The following is a 19,978-nucleotide window of genomic DNA, read 5'->3' on the forward strand; positions in this document are numbered from 1 at the left end:
AAAGAAAAAAAAAAAAAAATATATATATATATATGCAGTTCCATTCGGGCCACCGTCATTTAGAGAAGTTGCTGTCAGAGAAACAACTCACGCCACTGTCCTAACAAATCTTCATCTTTAGTGAATGGATTTCGGGGGGCAGAGTGAGTGGAGGGGTGGGACAGTGAAAAGAAATTCAGATGAAAACTAGAGCTCTCAGTTTGATAAGCAGGACACATGGTCATTTGGCATGGGTCGGCTTCATGTTAAAGCTCAGAAACAATTGTCCCTTCAGCTTTCCTTTGGAGAGCGTGAAATTAGGAACATGTGTGTGCTGATTAGCAACATGTCAGAGATGAATCATGATTACGGCTTTGGTCTGGTGCACAGGCCATGCTCTGGAGTAGTGATTTCCTACTCCCCCAAGCAAATCTCTTTAATTAGCTTAAGATCTCCGGGTCTTTTTGGGCCAATGTGGTAATTGCTGGTGGGAACCCAGCAGCACTCCCCTAGAGCTTGTGTGTTCCTTGCTATGCATCCAAGACCTCACCTCCAAATCAGACTGCTGGCATCCTTCATTTCTGAAGTTGGTTGCATCTCAATTTGAGAGAGAGAGAGAGAGAACAGCTCCTGGGAATGTGGAGGGAATATCTTGAATAGATCCAGGCCGGCTTTTGATTTATTTTCCCTGTGTTTAGGGTTCACCAGCATTCTCTTCAGCTTACATCACCTGGGGCTTCTCTGCCTTTGCCGACTTTTTGTTGTTGTTGTTGTTAAAGGTTTGAACTGAAGTAAGTGGGGTCTGTCTTTGTTTATGAAACCATCTGAACTGGCATGGAGTCAAATGGCCCCATATTCTGCTTCGTCTCACCCTTCTCATATCCATTGGTCAGAGACAAAGATGTTAGTCCCGTTGTACATTTTAAGCCTCACAGCACTGTCTGCTATGTTACACACTGGAAGCCCAAGATAGAGAATATGTTATAGAAAAACAGAAAGTATGGCCGGGCCTGGTGGCTCCCGCCTGTAATCCCAGCACTTTGGGAGGTCAAGGTGGGCGGATCTCTTGAGATCAGGAGTTCGAGACCAGGCTGACCAACATGGGGAAACACCCCTCTCTACTAAAAATACAAAAATTAGCCAGACATGGTGGTGGGCACCTGTAATCCCAGCTACTCGGGAAGCTAAGGCAAAAGAATCTCTGGAACCCAGGAGGTGGAGACTGCAGTGAGCCAAGATCACACTATTGCATTCCAGCCTGGGCGACAAAGCAAGACTATCTCAAAAAACAAAAACAACAACAACAACAACAACAACAACAACAAAATATATATATATGAGTTGGCCTTAGTTTTAAGTAGTTACTAGCTGTACCTTTAAAAAACCATCTTCTGGCCGGGCACAGTGAGTGGCTCATGCCTGTAATATCAGCACTTTGGGAGGCCAAGGCAAGTGGATCACCTTAGGTCAGGAGTTTGAGACCAGCCTGGCCAACATGGCAAAACCCGTCTCTACTACAGATACAAAAATTAGCCGGGCATGGTGGTGGGCACCCGTAATCCCAGCTACTCGGGAGGCTGAGGGGATGGGATCACTTGAACCTGGGAGGCGGAGGTTGCAGTGAGCCGAGATCGCACCACTGCACTCCAGCCTAGGCAACAAAGCAAGACTCTGTCTCAAAAAAAAAAAAAAAAAGTCTCAGTTCTTTGTGCGAATGCTCTTATTTAAATTTTTACTCTGACTCTGTTCACTAAAACATTACTGGCTTTCTGAACGTTCCTTACTTGATTCGAAAGTTTGGCCTGCCTTCCACTGGAAGAGGGGTGCTATATTTAGCACAGTTCTTCTTGAAATGCATTTTTCCAAAATGGCAGTTAAGCTGTGCTGGAGGTGAATTGGAAATGTTGCTCTGGGAAGTTAGTGTCTTCAAATGGCTTAGAATGCCCGAAGGCCCGTCAGGAAGTTGGCTGGCTGATCACCTTCATGGCTGCCCCTGGCTGCTGCCTGTGGATCCTGCTCCGCTGCTGGCCTCTCTGTATCCAGGCCTTTGCTTCTTTGCCATATGGCTGGAGCGTGGTGTGGGATTTTAGCTTTTGAATTTTATTCTTTTAGAGCCCTTAAGGGTTATCCTCCCCTCCCTTCCTGAGTTAAAGATGTTTTCTCCATTATGTTCTGATTTGCTCCTTCCGTCCCTACTGACCATAGAGCACCAACCAAAGGAATTTCTTTCTTTCTTTTTTTTTTTTTTTGAGACAGATTCTCCCTCTGTCGCCCAGGCTGGAATGCAATGGGCGTGATCTCGGCTCACTGCCACCTCCGCCTCCCAGGTTCAAGTGATTCTCCTGCCTCAGCCTCATGAGTAGCTGGGATTACAGGCATGTGCCACCACACCCGGCTAATTTTTTGTATTTTTAGTAGAGACGGGGTTTCTCCATGTTGGTCAGGCTGGTCTCGAACTCCCAACCTTAGGTGATCCTCCTGCCTCGGCCTCCCAAAGTGCTGGGATTGCAGGCGTGAGCCACTGCGCCTGGCCTAACCAAAGGAATTTCATAGCAGCGCTCCAGGCAGCCAGGGCTTGCTGCTTAGCTCCCTTTGGAACAAATTAAAAGCTACCCGTTAGTGCAGCAAATGGGGGTGCTTAATTAACTAAGAATGTGGCACCCCGAGGCCACTGCATTGGCATTTATAGTTTTTAAGTAACAGGCAACAGACAAGTATTTTTAATCATCAGCTCATTAAATATCAAAAACGGTATAGTTGCTATAAGCTTGGAATTGTTTCCTGAAGAACAGTTTGCAAAGCTGGTCAGCAGCCTTGTAAGTTGCCTTATCTGTTTTCTCTTAGTGTGGGCCCTCATTCTAAGCCCATAAATCAGTGTAACACCAAGCTAGGTTCTTAGGGTATATTACTTGGCTTAATAATGCATTCATTTATTCAGGCAGAAAACTTATACTTATCAAGGACTATGTGTCAGGTCCAGGACTATAGGCAGGGGTTTTGAGGGCTGTCCTCCTGGGCTCTGTCTTCAGCCTCTCCTCTTCCAATCCAACCTATGCCCTTAATAGAACTGGACTTACTGGGCCTCCATGACCATCTGTTGAATGCATTTTAGTTTGGTGATCAGTGCCTACCAGTACCTTGCCCTGACCTGTCTGTCTTATCTTCCACAATCCTCCAAGGTTCTGGATGCAGAAGGCAGTTCATACCTAGGAAATACACCACCTGTGACCTTTCTCCAGTCTTCCTCATGTATCTCTTTGTAACTTGTCCTGCAGTACAACTCTCACCTGCTTATTAAGGCAGTGACCTTCTTGGGAAGGATAATGTAAAACATTTCTGAGTTTATTGTGTGTCAGATGCTATGCTGAGCACTTGATATATGTCATGTCACACAGTGCTTTCCACAAAGTTTTATTCAAACACTTTTTTTTTTTCTTTTGAGATGGAGCCTCACTCTTTTTGCCCAGGCTGGAGTGAAATGGTGCGTGCGATCTTGGCTCACTGCAACCTCCACCTCCCGGATTCAAGCAATTCTCCTGCCTCAGCCTCCCAAGTAGCTGGAATTACAGACACCCACCACCACGCCTGGCTCATCTTTGTATTTTTAGTAGAGACGGGGTTTTATCATGTTGGCCAGGCTAGTCTGGAACTCCTGACCTAAGGTGATGCGCCTGCCTTGGCCTCCCAAAGTGCTGGGATTACAAGTGTAAGCCACTGTACCCAGCCTATTCAAACACTTTATAGCTCAGGGAGGTTCAGAAATTTACCCAGAGTAACACAGCTGGAAATGTGGTGGTTTAAACACACATCTGCGTAACTCCAAAACCCATTGTCTTAACCACTTCTCTGCTTCTGGGGTCAGCCCCAGGTCAGCCCACAGAAGCCCACATCTAGGACAGCAGAATCTCAAGCAGCAGCTCTGATGGGTCCATGTTGTATGCCTGCCTGAAGCTTGGGTTGGGGAGAACACAAGGACAGGGATCAGCTCCAGGTGCTAGGGGGCAGGGTGGAGGAATGACAGCACGTGCCATGTGTGTGTGACATAGAGATCTATTTTATCCATATTGCAGCTGAAATTATATGAGTGTATATTAGCTTTCGGTTGCTGCTATAATAAATAACCAAAACCTTAGTGGCTTAAAATGACCTACCTTATTGTCTTATAGTTCTGGAGGTCAGAATTCTAAAATGGATCTTAATGTGGCCAAAATCAAAGTGTTGGCTGCGCTGGCTCCTTCTGGAGGCTGTAGGGGAGGATCCATTCCTTGCCTTTTTCAGTCTCCAGAGGTGGCCTGCATTCTGTGGCTCCTTAGCTCCTCCTTCCTCTGACCTCAGAACCAGTACTTCAAATTGATCTCTCTTTCTCTCTCTCCTCAGTCCATTGTCACATGTCTTTCTCTGATTCTGAGCCTTCTGTCTCCCTCTTATAAAGACTCTGTGGTTATTGGGCCCACTTGGAGAACCCGGAATACTCTTCCCATCTCAGGATACTTGAACTTTACATCTCCATAGTCTCTTTTGCTCTGTAAAATAGCATAGTCACAGGTTCTGGGGACTAGAATATGGACATGTTTAAGGGGCTATCATTCTATCTATCATGAGGTGTAAAGAAAATAGAAGTGCACCATGGGCTAGCCTGGGATACCATTGCTAAGGTGGTTTCTGAGGGCTCTAGAGCAGCTGAAGCATTATTTGGGTGTTGAGCTAAGGACAGCCTGATAGAGCATCTGTGATGCATGTGCTGAGAAGCTGTGCACTTGAGGAATTCCAGGAGTGAAAGGTTTTTTGTTGTTGTTGTTTTGTGTGCTTTTTTGAGATGGAGTTTTGTTCTTGTCATCCAGGATGGAGTGCAATGGCGCGATCTTGGCTCGCTGCAACCTCTGCCTCCCAGGTTCAAAAGATTCTCCTGCCTCAGCCTCTCAAGTAGCTGGGATTACAGGCACCTGCCACCACACCTAGTTAATTTTTTGTATTTTTAGTAGAGACGGGGTTTCACTATGTTGGCCAGGCTGGTCTCGGACTCCTGACTTCAGGTGATCCACCTGCCTCGGCCTCCCAAAGTGCTGGGATTACAGGTGTGAGCCACTGCGCCCTGCCAAAAGGTCTTTAAAATGCATGTAAGAACTGATACCTGGGATGTTTTCTCCTGCTTCTGAGCTCCATGACCAGGCTTAGATGGCCACGGGGTCTTATGATCTCTGATTTTCTGTGGAATTGGAACTACCATTTTGCATCTACATCCCTAAAAGTGCCATGCTACTCCAATTGTGGGAATGAATTACCATGTTCCCCTCAAGTGAGTAGCGGGCAGACCGATGTGTCAGGAACACAGTGTGATGTGGCAAGCAGCTGACCTGGGTGATAGGAAGAGAAGAGGAGGGGATTCTGAGAATGCAGGCATGCCTGAGGACATTTTCCAAGCAGAACTGTAGTGTCCAAAGGGTTTATAAGGTGTAAGAGGGAGTGACTGGGAAGGTAGGCAGGTGTCACGTCAGGAATGATCTGGAGGGGCAGGGAGCCAGTGAAGGGCTCAAAGCAGGGGAGCGAGGGCAGTTATGCACGTGGCCAGAGCCCCTTGAGGTCAAGACCTGGGTCTGGTTCATAGCTGAGTGCCCAGCCTTGTGAGTCTTAGGCCAAGGTGGAATGCTCAGCAGAGAGTGAATGGATGCCACAGGTAAGCTTCACCTTCCTTCTAGGCCAGCCTCACTGGGCCCCCCTCTGAACAGCTCCACACACATCACAGAGACTTTATTTGGAGGGATTTAGGTTCTTGAATGCATGGCATAGCACACCTCACTGTCTTGGGCTCCTTTCCACAATGCATTGGCCATTGCCCAGTAAATACCTGTGAATAGTATGTTGCAATAGGAATATAGAGGAAACAAACAAAAGACATATAAGGAAACTGGAACAACAAAAAAAGCTACGTCTGACAAGTAAGGTAAGGTGATTGGTCGCTAGGATCCCTATGCACCAGGAAGCATGGTGTTAGATGGAATGTGTTTCCTTTTAGAAGTCCCTCCTGTACCTGGCTTCATTTGATCTTCCTCAAAACCACCTCCTAGAGGAAAGCCATGTAAATTCTTAAAAAAAAAAAAAAAAAAAAGACAGTTGAGGAGACCCAGACCCAGTGGTGTAGAGCAGCGGTCCCCACCTTTTTTTTTAGCACCAGGGACTAGTTTTGTGGAAGACAATTTTTCCATGCACTGGGGGGGTCAGTAGGGAATGGTTTCGGGATCAAACTGTTCCACCTCAGACCATCAGGCATTAGATTCTCATAAGGAGCCTAGATCCCTCGCATGCACAATTCACAGTAGGGTTTGTGCTCCTATGAGAATCCAATGCCACTGCTGATGTGACAGGAGTCAGAGCTCAGGTGGTAATGCTCGCCCGCTGACTGCCTCCTGCTGTGTGGCCTGGTTCCTAACAGGCCATGGACCAGGACCAGTCCAGGGCCCAGGGGTTGGGAACCCCTAGAGTAGAGTGGTTTGCCATCGGGCATCCAGTGGAGGATGGGAGGATTGAGGTACTAATCTTGGCTTCTAGATTACCTTTTCCTCCCATGATGCTACTCTGCTTTCCTCTTCATTCTAGCCCAGTTATCCTTCCCCCTGTTAAGCTTCTGGAACCTGTTGTCTTACCCGTCCTTCATTCATTCTTACTCAAGGGCTGTCTTGTGGTATTTCATACACTGTACTTCCCTAACACCGGGCTCTTTCACCCTTGCTATATATACCTTGTTTTGCCATCTAAACGGCATTCTTGGAGGGCCACGGTGTGATGTGAAATTTATCTGCATGCCTAGGATATAATCTACCTACCCAGTTACTCTTCTTTGAAATAATGAACCCCATGTTAATTCATTTCACGAGGTGGGGGACAGTGGCTGTTTTGTTTGCCAGCATAGCTGGCATAACGTCTGGCTCCTAAGAGATGGGGATTGAGTTTATGTCTTGGGGGCTTATAAGAGCACAGAAGAGTGTGATTTGGGGATCTTGGGCTTTGGTCTTGGGGGATTGGATTGTCTCGTTCCTGGTCTCCTACCTGGTTGTGTTACTCTGGAGTCTGCCATCTGCAGGTTGAGCAGCCTTTAGTTGTACAAACTGTGGTCTTGTCCCTAAGCAGTTATAGACACTCTTAGGATTTTAATAAGTTCACAACACTTTCCAAAGTGTTTTAGTTCAGGTGAGGAATTCTGGAATCTTGTATATGTGGGGAGAGAGGCAGAAGGAGGAAAGCTGGAGAAGGAAGGTAAGCTATGAAGAAGGGGAGCTTCAGTAGATTGTGAGCTGGCGTGCCATGTGGATTTAGGTTTTCTGTTACTTATTCCTCACCTTAGAGTAGGGGTTGGGTGGGTGTGTCCATGTGCCCCTCTCTGCCCAGTTGTGCTTTCCTAAGGCCCATGTATATCTGAATTCAGGGATACACTTTCAGTGGGTGTGCCTGGCTTCAGGATAAGCAGCGTGAACATGCCTGTGGCATATGGATGTCATGTGGTTGTGGCCAGAAACCCTGGGCTCCATCAGAAGTGTTCTCCACATTTTGTTTTGGTGTAACAATTGCCCATTAAATGCCAGGCTGCCAGCATATGGTTCCCTCCAACATCCTTCTTGTTCAGTGGAAACTTTAGCTGTGTGGCTGGAATATTTTCCCATCATTTAGCATTTCAGAATTAACATATTTTGGAGAATTCTGTGATTAATGCTGAATGGCACATTTGCAGAGTATTACAGAAACAGGTAAATTGGAGTTGGTAGATCTGTAGCTGCTCTTTCTCATGATGGGTAAGTGGTGGAAAAGGTGGGGTCAACAGGAGGATTCCGGGGCTCACTCTGTGGATGCTATAATTAAAGTGGGAAGTCTGGCACAGTTGTTAGCCCTGGTATTAAGAGTGCAGATGGCTAATGACCACATCACCAAGAATAAGAGTTAGGCCTTTTAAAGTCTTTTTTTCTTTTCTTTTCTTTTTCTTTTTTTTTTTTTTTTTATGACCCACACTATGTATTCCAAGCATAGGTATGGATGCAGTGAAGAATTTTCTCATTAAAAGTAACAACTTATTCCCACACTCATTCCCAGTCTTGAAATGAGAAACCAGTTTCCTTAGACTTGAGGAATTGCCTATCTGTTGTGGCTTAATAGAGCTTGCGGATGAGGGCGTCTGGAGTAGGCGAATTTTATGACCAATCAGTGCTCAAAGTGGATCTAACTGGAAGGGCTCCAGCTGGCAGCTCTTGGTCTCTCTCCCAATTTTACTGTTAATGAATTATTATTTAACCCCTAAACGTAGAACAGCTTGCCCCTATTGTTTTACAGAAGTGAGTGCTCATGATCCCTATGGCCTGGCAGTTAGGAATCTCCTGGGCTGGCCGGAGTTTGACAGCTGTGGGGGGCCATGAAGTGGGCAGAAAGAGTGGTGGACGATGTCCGGGGACTGGCATGACCCTGGGTCTCAGCAGTGCTGCCTGCATTTGGACTCCATGGGGATTTGTGTTGGAAGAGCAAATTGGCTTCACTCTGCATCGTGTTCTCTTGTTTTCCCACAGGGAGTGGGGCCGGCCAGCAGAAACAGTGGGCTGTACAACATCACCTTCAAATATGACAGTAAGTAACTGCCTTTATTGCCAAAGAATAGAGCCCTTTGAGTCATCTAAAGATTACATAGCCATGCTTAATCAAGGACGCTGCAGTCTTGGGGTTGAGGAATTTTCTGAACCTGTTCAGGTTTGTCAACAGCTAAAGCAGCTCAGTCTCAATTAAGCCACTCAAGTATTTGGGAGCTTGACCAGATCAAGTGTCTTCCATAGTGTTCAGAAAAGTTGTGTAAGGAGACTTTCCCTGTGTTCCTTGGGGTTTATCTGTATGTGTTGTTAAGGACATAACTGCCAGTATGGCCCAGCAAGGAACACATAAACAAAGTTGCCCCAGTGCAGGGTGCTAGGGAATGGTGGAGAGTATGGCAAACTGAATAGCTCATGTCTAGTCTGAGGGGAGTCTTGACTCCTTAATTCCAAATATTGTGGCCATGAGGAATTCCCACTGAATGTAGCAAATTGATTTCTAAGAATAGTGGGAAATTCGTGCTTTTTGTATAAACATTTTTAAATAATGGCAGTTATTTTTAAAATTTCACACAGAATGAATCTGTGTGAAATTCACACAAGGTGAATCTGTGTGAATCTGGGTCCCAGATTGGCCAGAGGTTTACAGTCTGCAGTTGGTTGGCCATCGCTGACCAGGCCTGGGCTCCAACCCCAGTTCCCCATCTATCAGTTCTTTTATCTTTTCTTTTCTTCTTCTTTTTCTTTTTTTTTTGTGATAGAGTCTCACTCTGTCACCCAGGCTGGAGTGTAGTGGCGTGAACTCTGCTTACTGCAACCTCCACCTCCCAGGTTCAAGCGATTCTCATGCCTCAGCCTCCTGAGCAGCTGGGATTACAAGTGCCTGCCACCACACCCAGTTAATTTTTTTTTTTTTTTTTTTTGAGACAGAGTCTCGCTCTGTCACCCAGGCTGGAGTGCAGTGGCGTGATCTCCGCTCACTGCAAGCTCCGCCTCCCAGGTTCACGCCATTCTCCTGCCTCAGCCTCCCGAATAGCTGGGACTACAGGTGCCCGCTACCACGCCTGGCTAATTTTTTGTATTTTTAGTAGAGATGGGGTTTCACCATGTTAGCCAGGATGGTCTCGATCTCCTGACCTTGTGATCTGCCCGCCTCGGCCTCCCAAAGTGCTGGGATTACAGGCGTGAGCCACCGCGCCCAGCCACACACCCAGTTAGTTTTTGTATTTTTAATGGAGACTGGGTTTTGCCATGTTAGCCAGGCTGGTCTTGAACTCCTGGCCTCAAGTGATCTGCCCACCTCTGCCTCCCAAAGTGCTGGGATTACAGGTGTGAGCCACTGTGCCTTGCCCTACCTACCAGTTTTATGAGCTGTGGCTGGTGATTTGACTTCTCCAGGCTTCAGTTTTCTTTTTTAAAATAAAACTTAGTTTCCTTCTTCTAGCATCATTTTGAGTTTTAAATGAGGTGATGCTTATAACTGCTCAAGTTGGGATCTGACTGCAATGTATATTCATTAATTAATATCTATTAATATAGAAATCAGTCCAACTGGAGTTGGAATGCAACACCATTTTTTGCCCTTTCTCTCAAGAAAGGGTGACTCTGGCTGAATTGTTTTCTTTTCCTTTTTTTTTTTTTTTGAGACGGAGTCTTGCTAGGCCGGAGTGCAGTAGCGCAATCTCGGCTCACTGCAACCTCCGCCTCGTGGATTCAAGCAATTCTTCTGCCTCAGCCTCCCGAGTAGCTGGGACTACAGGTGCGTGCCACCACGCCCGGCTAATTTTTGTATTTTCAGTAGAGACAAGGTTTCACCATTTTGGCCAGGATGGTCTTGATCTCTTGACCTCGTGATCTGCCCGCCTCAGCTTCCCAAAGTGCTGGAATTACAGGGGTGAGCCACTGTGCCTGGCCTCTGGCTGAATTGTTTTCTGAGGGCATGGGGGGTGCTTTTTCTAAGCAGCTCCTTTCATTCATAAGAAGATAGTTGTATAGAATTGTGATCCTTTTAGCTTTATGAGCCATAATTGAAGTAAAAATGACAAGAAGGAACTTGACTCATATTTAGTAACTTCTGGCATCTGATTCATCTCTTGGACAGGGTTATGAATCAATGTAAGTAAAGGGCTTAGGTTGCACTGAGGCCTCTAGAATAATCACTGCTAAAGCAGGATTGTAAAAGTTGTGGTTACAATCTAACAATTTTAAGATACAAATATGTGTGTCAGATTCACACCCACAGTTGCTGGAATGGCTATTTTAGGCTAACCAGTGAGGACTTACATGTGCAACTCAGGCAGCTCACATTGGTGGTGTATATATGTTCTGGGTAAATGTTGGGTAGATGCTAATGAAAGATTTGCACATCCATGATACTTGATTCAGCTAAGAGGTGTAAGGGATCTTTCTTTGAGTTACAAAGTGAATTTCTAATATGTGCTCTTGGTCCTAGCAGATCTTGTATTACATTCAAGCGTTCAGAATTTTCCTGTCAGCTGCAAACAAGCATTTGTATCTCTAATTTAATATGGCATTTGTGAAGGAGGATCTCTCCGTGTAAAACTTTAAAGTATCATGCTGTTTTCTTCATAATACCAAATATTTGGCCCACATACCTATGCCTGTCTCTTAGTCATTACTTTCTTTTTAATTCTTCAACATTTAATTAAAATTTAATTCACAGCTTGTATTGACTCCTGAGACATATGAAGCTCAGTTGCATTTTGGGAAAATGTCATTTGAGCATGAAGTTTTTGTAATCAGAATCCAAAATTTTGGACTTGCTAATAATTGGATCCAGGCTGTGTAGAAAAACCTATTCCATATTTTCCATTGAAAAAGATATTTCTGTCTTCCACAAGGAAGTTCCTGTTACTGCTCAGTTGACTGGTTACTAGTCAACTGAAATAACTTGTTTGAAATAACTAAGAACCAATTACTGGGTTTTCAACAAAACTACTAAAAACCATATTTTTCTATTCCTTTGTCATTTAATGTTATACAGGAAGCAAATGTCTTGCCGTTAAGTCAAAATTAAATTTTACAAGTCTCTCTGCCTCTTTTGGCCTTGAATTCCATGTTTTTTCCTTTACATTCTTGGTATGCCCAAGTAGGTTATATTAAAATTTCTTATTCTTAGACTTTATATTGGCTGGGCGCAGTGGCTCATGCCTGTAATCCCAGCACTTTGGGAGGCCAAAGCGGGTGGATCACCTGAGGTCAGGAGTTCGAAACCAACCTAACCAATAAGGTGAAACTCTGTCTCTACTAAAAATACAAAAATTAGCTGGGCATGGTGGCATGTACCTGTAGTCCCAGCTACTTAGGAGGCTGAGACAGGAGAATTGCTCAAACCCAGGAGGCGGAGGTTGCAGTGAGCTGAGATTGTGCCACTGTACTCCCGCCTGGGTGACAGAGTGAGACCGTGTCTCAAAAAAAAAAAAAAAATTCTTAGACTTCATATTGCATAACTACATTTACAGAAACCCAAACAGTATTAATTTTGGCATTAGGAATGAACAAAGAAAACAATGACAACTACTATTATTTGCTCTTGTTCATGCATCTTTTCAGAGCCATTTGATTCTCTTTCATTATGGACCACAATAAATCAAAATATTTGAACTTTACAAGTATGACAGGAACTTGCTTTTTTTTTTTTTTTTTTTTTAATATTTTGGGAACCTGGTCTCAGCCAGGGTTTTTGCAGGCTGAACACCTCTGATTCAGAACTCATATTGGTGGCAATAAGCTGTGTGCTGTGATAGAAGTGGTAAGAGCTGATCTCTCATAGCTCCTCATTTGTATAGTGAGGGTGTTAAACCAGATGTTATAAATTTTTTCCTATTCTAAAATCTCTTGTTTACCCAGAGAACATAGGTTGATTGCTTTGAGAGTGAATTTTCACTAGAAGTAGAATTTGGCATTATTAACATCCTTTGAAAGAAGTAATACTGAAATGTAAATATAGGCCAAGCATGGTGGCTCACGCCTGTAATCTCAGCACTTTGGGAGGCTGAGGTGGGCGGATCACCTGAGGTCGGCAGTTCGAGACCAACCTGACCAACATGGAGAAACCCCGTCTCTACTAAAAATACAAAAATTAGCCGGGTGTAGTGGTGCATATCTGTAATCCCAGCTACTCGGGAGGCTGAGGCAGGAGAATCGCTTGAACCCAGGAGGCAGAGGTTGCCATGAGCCGAGATTGCGCCATTGCACTCTAGCCTGGGCAACAAGAGTGAAACTCCATCTCAAAAAAGAAAAAAGGAAATATAAATATGACTGTTTTTGAAGCTGATGGAGTTGAGTGGAGGAAGGGAGTGTGCCTAATGTAGTCAGGCAATAACACAGAATACAGGCAGCATGAAGGATGGAGTTTTACAAGTGTGGGGGTGCGTTTTTGTGTATGTATGCTGTGCTTTAATACATTTAAAAGGAGGAATATTATGTGCATGTTAAAACAAGGCTTGGAAGGGTATTCATTAGAATGCTCATTGCACCTGTGTGGTAAGAGGTTATGAATGCCTTTTATATTTTTCTTATAGTCTTTTGTGGTTTGAAAATGTCTGCAATGAACATTTTTAGTCATAAAAATGAGAAATGTGCAGTAACATCTACAGGGAGAAAAAGGGAGACTCACAGAGCTGCTTACAAAGTCCCCTGGAATGCTTTACCCCAAAGAGAAACACCCGGGCTTCAGAGGGGTAATGGACAGGTTTGGATGTTTGATGGAACTGATGATCTTTTGCAGGAGATATAAGAGAGGGTGTTCAAGTTTGATCACTGAGAAAGAAATGGGGATGAAGCAGCATAAGAATTATGAGTGGTGTCTGCTGGGGATGGTGAATGGTTCTCCCTGCAAGAGTGGTCAGAACAGCTCATGGCCATTCTCTGAAGTTACAGCCTGATTCTGGCCGGAAGCTTTTGGCAGCTTTTTAGGAAACTTGCAGATTTTGAAGGTGTATTTAGCAAGACCAGGTGGTACAGCTGCTATGGCTACGTTGACAGGTGGCAGTGAGTAAACTCCTCAGGCAAAATCAAAGATGGGTGTGGTTTCTGTTTTTTGAGCAATGTGAGGCTCCTTGGATTTTCTGGGGGTTGCTGGTGTCTTTGATGACACATGGTGTCTAAGAACAAAAATTTTACCTTTGACCAATGCTGGTTAACATCCTTATCACTTCGTCACTGAGTTAGTACCCTGTGCTGACTGAGTTAACAGTCTTGTTGAGAATCACTCCCATATGAATTCACATCTGAGTGTTAGTTCCTTTCCCCCAATCATCTGGCCCTCCAGGTTTTTTCTAAAAACAAACAATGCCCAAGTTATTTAGCGATTGTTTTGTTTCATATCACTCCTTAATGCTGAAAATTGGTTGAATTGATGTAAATAATTACTGATTTAGGTTTTAAAAAAGTTAATGCCAGATACACACACAGACTCCATACTGTATAAGATCCTCCCAACACCGCCCTGGAATTTAACATGGCATGAGTGGGTGGTGGTGGTGGTGCTACAAATCATCCCTCTGTAGCATCTTACAGTTCTCCAAGCAGTAGTCAACCTCTGATGTCTTATTTGGGCTTTTGAGGCACACATCTTTAACAGAATGGATTTGGCCACCTTCAGACATGCCCTGTTTATTTTGATAAGATGAACCTGAAAATAAAAATGAAATTTTAAATGTAACTGTTCTCATTCTCCCCACTCTCTAGATTGTACCACCTACTTGAATCCAGTGGGGAAGCATGTGATTGCTGACGCCCAGAATATCACCATCAGCCAGTATGCTTGCCATGACCAAGTGGCAGTCACCATTCTTTGGTCCCCAGGGGCCTTTGGTGAGTGGTTAAAAATCGAGTGTATGGTGGTAACCTGGGTGCACAGGGCCCAGTGCAAAGGTCCCACGTGATGGTCTCCAGGAACCAGGCAGGTCTGGATGTGAGTGAGGCTTACGTTGGATTGGGCACAGATACACTTTGTACTTTGTTGCATATATTTGCTGGGCGTACACATGGCTTAAGACTGTGCCCTATGGTCTTTTGTTTCTTCTACTGTTATTGTTATTCACATGCGCTTGAAAAGTAATATTGTGTGAGTAATAAATGGCACTGACGTCTTGGCCTCTGTCTCAGCCCTAGTCAGGGGTGGGAGGGCAGCAGTGCCAAGAAAACCCATGGCTCATCCAGGGGCATAATGGCCATCCAGCATTAGCAGTTTCTGTGAACACAGAGACATGCCAGCTCAGCATTGGCACATATTGTGATTTTTCAGGAAAATCCCAGTGTTCATGAAAAACAATGAAATCAATGAATTTTTAAATGTTGGCAACAAATTTAATTTCTTTTTTTTTTTCAGAGACGGAGTTTCGCTCTTTCACCCAGGCTGGAGTTCAATGGCGCAATCTCGGTTCACTGCAACTTCCACTTCCCAGTTTCAAGCAATTCTCCTGCCTCAGCCACCCAAGTAGCTGGGATTATAGGTGCCTGCCACCACACCCAGCTAATTTTTGTATTTTTAGTAGAGATGGGGTTTTACCATGTTGGCCAGGCCGGTCTCAAACTCCTGACCTCATGATCCGCCCACCCCGGCCTCCCAAAGTGCTGGGATTACAGGCGTAAGCCACCGTGCCCAGCTTGAATTTTTATTTAAACTGTGTGAGACAAAAAAACAAAATGGAAAAGAACAACAAAAAACAGACCAAGCATGGTGACTCACACCTGTAATCTCATCACTTTGGGAGGCCGAGACGGTAGCATCATTTGAGGCCAGGAGTTCGAGACTAGCCTGGGCAACAAAGTGAAACCCCCATTTCTACTGGAAGATTAAAAATTTATCTGGGCATGGTGGCACAAGTGTGTAGTCTTAGCTACTTGGAAGGCTGAGGCAAGAGGACCACTTGAGCCCAGGGTTTGATGCTACAGTTAGCTATGATTGTCGTGCCACTGCGCTCCAGCCTGAGCTACAGAAAGAGACCTGGTCTCTTTATAAAACAAAACAGGTTGGGTGTGGTGTCTCATGCCTGTAATTCCAGCACTTAGGGAGGCGGAGGCAGATGGATCACCTGAGGTCAAGAGTTTGAGACCAGCCTGACCAACATGGTGAAACCCCGTCTCCTCTAAAAATACAAAATCAGCTGGGCGTGGTGTCACATGCCTGTAATCCCAGCTACTTGGGGGGCTGAGGCAGGAGAATTGCTTGAACCCACAAGGCAGAGGTTGCAGTGAGCCGAGATTGCACCATTGCGCTCCAGCCTGGGCAACAAGAGTGAAACTCTGTCTCAAAAATAAATAAATAAATAAAAAACAAAAGAAAAAACTAAAAGAAAAAAGCAAACCGGTATTATATGGCTAGATTCGGGTTGGGGCTAAATCTGCTTGTCCTCTTGAATGAATTGAAGATACATAGGAAAGAACGGGTTAGCCAAGTGTGAGATGTAGGAAGGGGACCATTTGTTCAGACGGGCCTGGGTTTGAACCTCCAGAATTGATCTTTCACTTGAGGCATTGAACCTCACTGAGCCCCAGCTTCCCCATCTGTAGAAGGGAGGTGAGAACTGCCTCATGGTTAGAGACACACATGGTACATTTTCAGAGAGTTCTCAAAGAATAGTGGCTGCTATTACCATGATCAGAACCTGGTTCTTGGGACTGCCGCTTTGACACTGCTACCTGATCTTACAAGTTTGTGAAAACCTGGCCAAGGGAGAAGTAAAATAAAGTCTGAATTTCTTAATCTGAACAGGAAAAATCTCAGAAGAACCAGATTGCAGGAGAGGGAGGATTAAGCAGACCCATGGGCCGAACCACTTCTCCACATCAGTACTTCTGGGTTTTAACCCACTGGGGTTTCCAAAAATAATATTATCTTAACATTTAAAGATTAAAAACATTTTCTGTAGATAAAAAGGAAGTAGTCATTCCATGTAAGGCTTAAATGGTTAAGGAGTTGGACTGATGAATTGCAGGCCCCCTCGTTAGAATGAAAGTAAGACATGTGAGCTGGTGGCAGGAAAACTGACATGGACCAGTGGGGGCAGAAGTCTGTGCTTTTCCTGGATGCTGATTTATGGGTGGGGGTGGCTGGAGAGTTTCTGTTAGGTTCTATCAAGGACACTTCTTGGAAGGTAGAAAAGCATGTGAGTTAAGAGCACTGGCTGAGAGCCAGACACTTCCTGGGTTCAAATCTCACCTCTGCCATTTTATTCCTATGTGACCCTGGGCAAGCCAGTTAGCTACTATAAACCTGTTTCCTCATCTGTAAAATGGGGATAATAACACCTTCCTCCTATGGTTGTTGGGAGGATTTGATGAGTTTAAATGATGGAAGAGAGAGCAAATAAGTTCTTTCTTGGGAAGCTCCTCTATAAAATTGCTAATCATTACATAACTACAAGGTGTTAATAGTACTGTAATGTGTCACAGTGATAAAGGAATTACGTTCACTGCCTCTTCCTCAGCCTTGGAACCTTGGCATAGTGGTTTTTAGGCCAATATTTTAAAAATAAGAACAAGAACCACCCCTTGCCACCCTAACTGATGAATTTTTTTTTTTTTTTTTTTTTTTTCGAGATGGAGTCTTGCTCTGTCACCCAGGTTGGAGTGCTGTGGCGCGATCTTGGCTCACTGCAAGCTCTGGGTTCATGCCATTCTCCTGCCTCAGCCTCCTGAGTAGCTGGGACTACAGGTGCCCACCACCGTGCCTGGCTAATTTTTTTTTTGTATTTTTAGTAGAGACAGGGTTTCACTGTGGTCTCGATCTCCTGACCTCGTGATCCGCCCGCCTTGGCCTCCCAAAGTACTGGGATTACAGGCGTGAGCCACTGTGCCTGGCCCCAGCTGATGAATTTTTATGTAATTGTGAGATGTATGGCTGTTAATAGTATTAATCACCTGGATTTTGTTAAATAGTCATTCTGGTAATGTTGTGTAAATTAAATCTTAGTATTAATACTGAGGATTTGTTTTACAAAGTTTTTTTGGATCTCAAAAGGCAAGTCCTGTGAGATCTAAAATCGTCGTTGGTCTAATGACCTTGTCATCACCTTATCTGAATCTCTGGTGGTTGCTCAGCTGGCTTTCACCCCCACAGGAAGCTTTGTAATTGAGATACAACATGGCAGAGTCCATACCTGTGCACAGTAATGCTCTGAAACCCTAAAGTGTGAAGCTCTAATTGTTGCTCCTGCTCCTCTGCCCTATTCACCAAGAAATATGTATTCTTCATCAAATAATTATAGGATTGGAGAACCTATTTGAAAGAGAAAAAGATTTTCCTGACTTTTGTCATCAATAAATTTCCCACCTGGTTAATTGCATCCTGTGTAATTACTTTTGTCCTGGGAGGGGAAGGGTTGAAAATGTTCAGAAAGAATGTGAAATCGATATCTCGCCATTGCGGCAGGCTTTGGGGCTCTCCAGCTGCAGTTGGACCACTTCAGTCTCCGTGGGATACACAGCCCTGGTGCTGGCGCTTGTGGCCATCAGCGCTTAATCCTTTTGAAAGCATCTAGTCGGACGTGCAGTGGGGGGAGCTCAGGTGGCAGGAGGCTGGGCTGGTGCCTTTCAGTGGCGCTGTGGGTGTCTCGGGGCCTCGGAGGCTGTATGAAGAGCACACACTGGGCAACCCTTGGGTGTCTGCCTTTCAGGTATGATTAGAGCAAGAACCGCTTTGTAAATCACACAGGCATTCCCCTAAGCTATTTAATCTCAAGCCTCAGAACCCCTTGGGTGCAGACACAATTTGTTGGGAATTTTGTATGTTGCTCAGTGAGATGTGCCAAAAAATATAGAGCTAAAACTTAAAGTGGAAACATGATTTGGAGGGATTCCCTAGTCAACACTGGGAATTATCATCAGTCGAATGTATTCTGTGTAATGACCTAGAAATCATATATTCCACTTCAGACTTTTTATGACCAATTGTAACTGGAGTCTAAATATTTGAACCCTAATGCCATAGAGGCAATGAGTATTTATGAAATAGCTGGCTGGATTAGGGATTAATTAGTAATGGTGGGATGGAGAAAATCACCTGGTCTTTACCAGAGGAATGCAGGGGGTATGTTTTTTCCATTCTATAGACTCAGATACCCTGGCCAGAGTTAGGATTCCTTTAACTCTGGTGTGTAGGTAGAGAAGATGGTAATCTTGGAGGAGGAAGAGTGTATTCAGAAGTAATTAGGTTTACTGTTAATACAAGCAATCTGCTTTGCTTAGGCATCGAATTCCTGAAAGGATTTCGGGTAATACTGGAGGAGCTGAAGTCAGAGGGAAGACAGTGCCAACAACTGATTCTAAAGGATCCGAAGCAGCTCAACAGTAGCTTCAAAAGAACTGTAAGTCATGCTGGGGAATGTGCTCCTGAAGACATGCCATTGTTCCAGGGTCCTGAATAGCGTATTCAAAGTCTGAAATTGGAGAAGGAGGGGCTATGGGGTCCACCCCACCTGCCAAGGTGGGCAAGAATGGTACAGCAGCACCTTGAGCCTGCTCCACGCTCCCAGGGAAACTTCAGCACCTCCCTGTGTAAACACGTCTCTCGGGTTACTGCTAGAGCAGCGATCCTGGAAGGTGTCTTTGTGCCCCAAAGAGTGTATGTGGGCTCACCCTGCCCCCCAACTCTGAGGTTCAGTATTAACAAGCCATGGGTTCTTTGCCAAAAAACAGACTGCATTGTCCATCTTCATGGTTAAGCGATCCAAACCTCAAGTTGGTCCAGAAACTAGACCTGACTTCCTGCCTCCCTGGAACATGTCCTGCAGATCTGGAGTTGTGTCTGGGTGGCAGTTGGGGTAGGAGCGAAGACCTTATGTAGGTGGAGGGGTGGGTAATTTCTCCATGATGTCACTGCGTTTTTGTTCCCTTTTAGGGAATGGAATCTCAACCTTTCCTGAATATGAAATTTGAAACGGATTATTTCGTAAAGGTTGTCCCTTTTCCTTCCATTAAAAACGAAAGCAATTACCACCCTTTCTTCTTCAGAACCCGAGGTGAGTATGGCCTTTCCTGCCTGGTTCCCATGAGAAGACTTTTCTCCTGCTTTTGATGATTTTTCTATAGAAATGTGTTCAAGAACATGCCAAGGGCCAGGCGCGGTGGCTCACACCTGTAATCCCAGCACTTTGGGAGGCCGAGGCAGGCGGATCACAAGGTCAGGAGTTCGAGACCAGCCTGGCCAACATGGTGAAACCCTGTCTCTAGTAAAAATACAAAAATTAGCCAGGTATGGTGGCGGACACCTGTAATCCTAGCTACTTGGGAGGCTGAGGCAGGAGCATTGCTTGAACCCGGGAGGCAGAGGTTTCAGTGGGCCAAGACTGGGCCACTGCACTCCAGCCTGAGTGACAGAGCGAGATTCTGTCTTGGGGGGAAACAAACAAACAAACAAAAAACATGCCAAATACTAGTATGAAGCAAGCATGGCAGGGAGAAAAGCATCC

General features: G+C 44.9%; 1 protein-coding gene across 3 annotated transcripts in view; it reads left to right on the forward strand.

The window, feature by feature from the left end:
• The window catches only part of IL17RD (interleukin 17 receptor D), an 81,377-nt gene that overhangs the window by 42,601 nt on the left and 18,798 nt on the right, over nucleotides 1-19,978 (forward strand). For all 3 annotated transcript variants that reach the window (XM_025377433.1, XM_025377432.1, XM_025377434.1), the window contains 4 exons: nucleotides 8,526-8,583; nucleotides 14,253-14,378; nucleotides 18,756-18,874; nucleotides 19,408-19,528. In XM_025377433.1, the coding sequence (XP_025233218.1) occupies nucleotides 19,411-19,528 (118 nt within the window). In that variant the 5' untranslated portion in view covers nucleotides 8,526-8,583; nucleotides 14,253-14,378; nucleotides 18,756-18,874; nucleotides 19,408-19,410. The remainder of the gene's footprint in view (nucleotides 1-8,525; nucleotides 8,584-14,252; nucleotides 14,379-18,755; nucleotides 18,875-19,407; nucleotides 19,529-19,978) is intronic.

Source organism: Theropithecus gelada, chromosome 2 (assembly GCF_003255815.1).
Source record: "Theropithecus gelada isolate Dixy chromosome 2, Tgel_1.0, whole genome shotgun sequence".
Classification (NCBI taxonomy): Eukaryota; Metazoa; Chordata; class Mammalia; order Primates; family Cercopithecidae; genus Theropithecus; species Theropithecus gelada.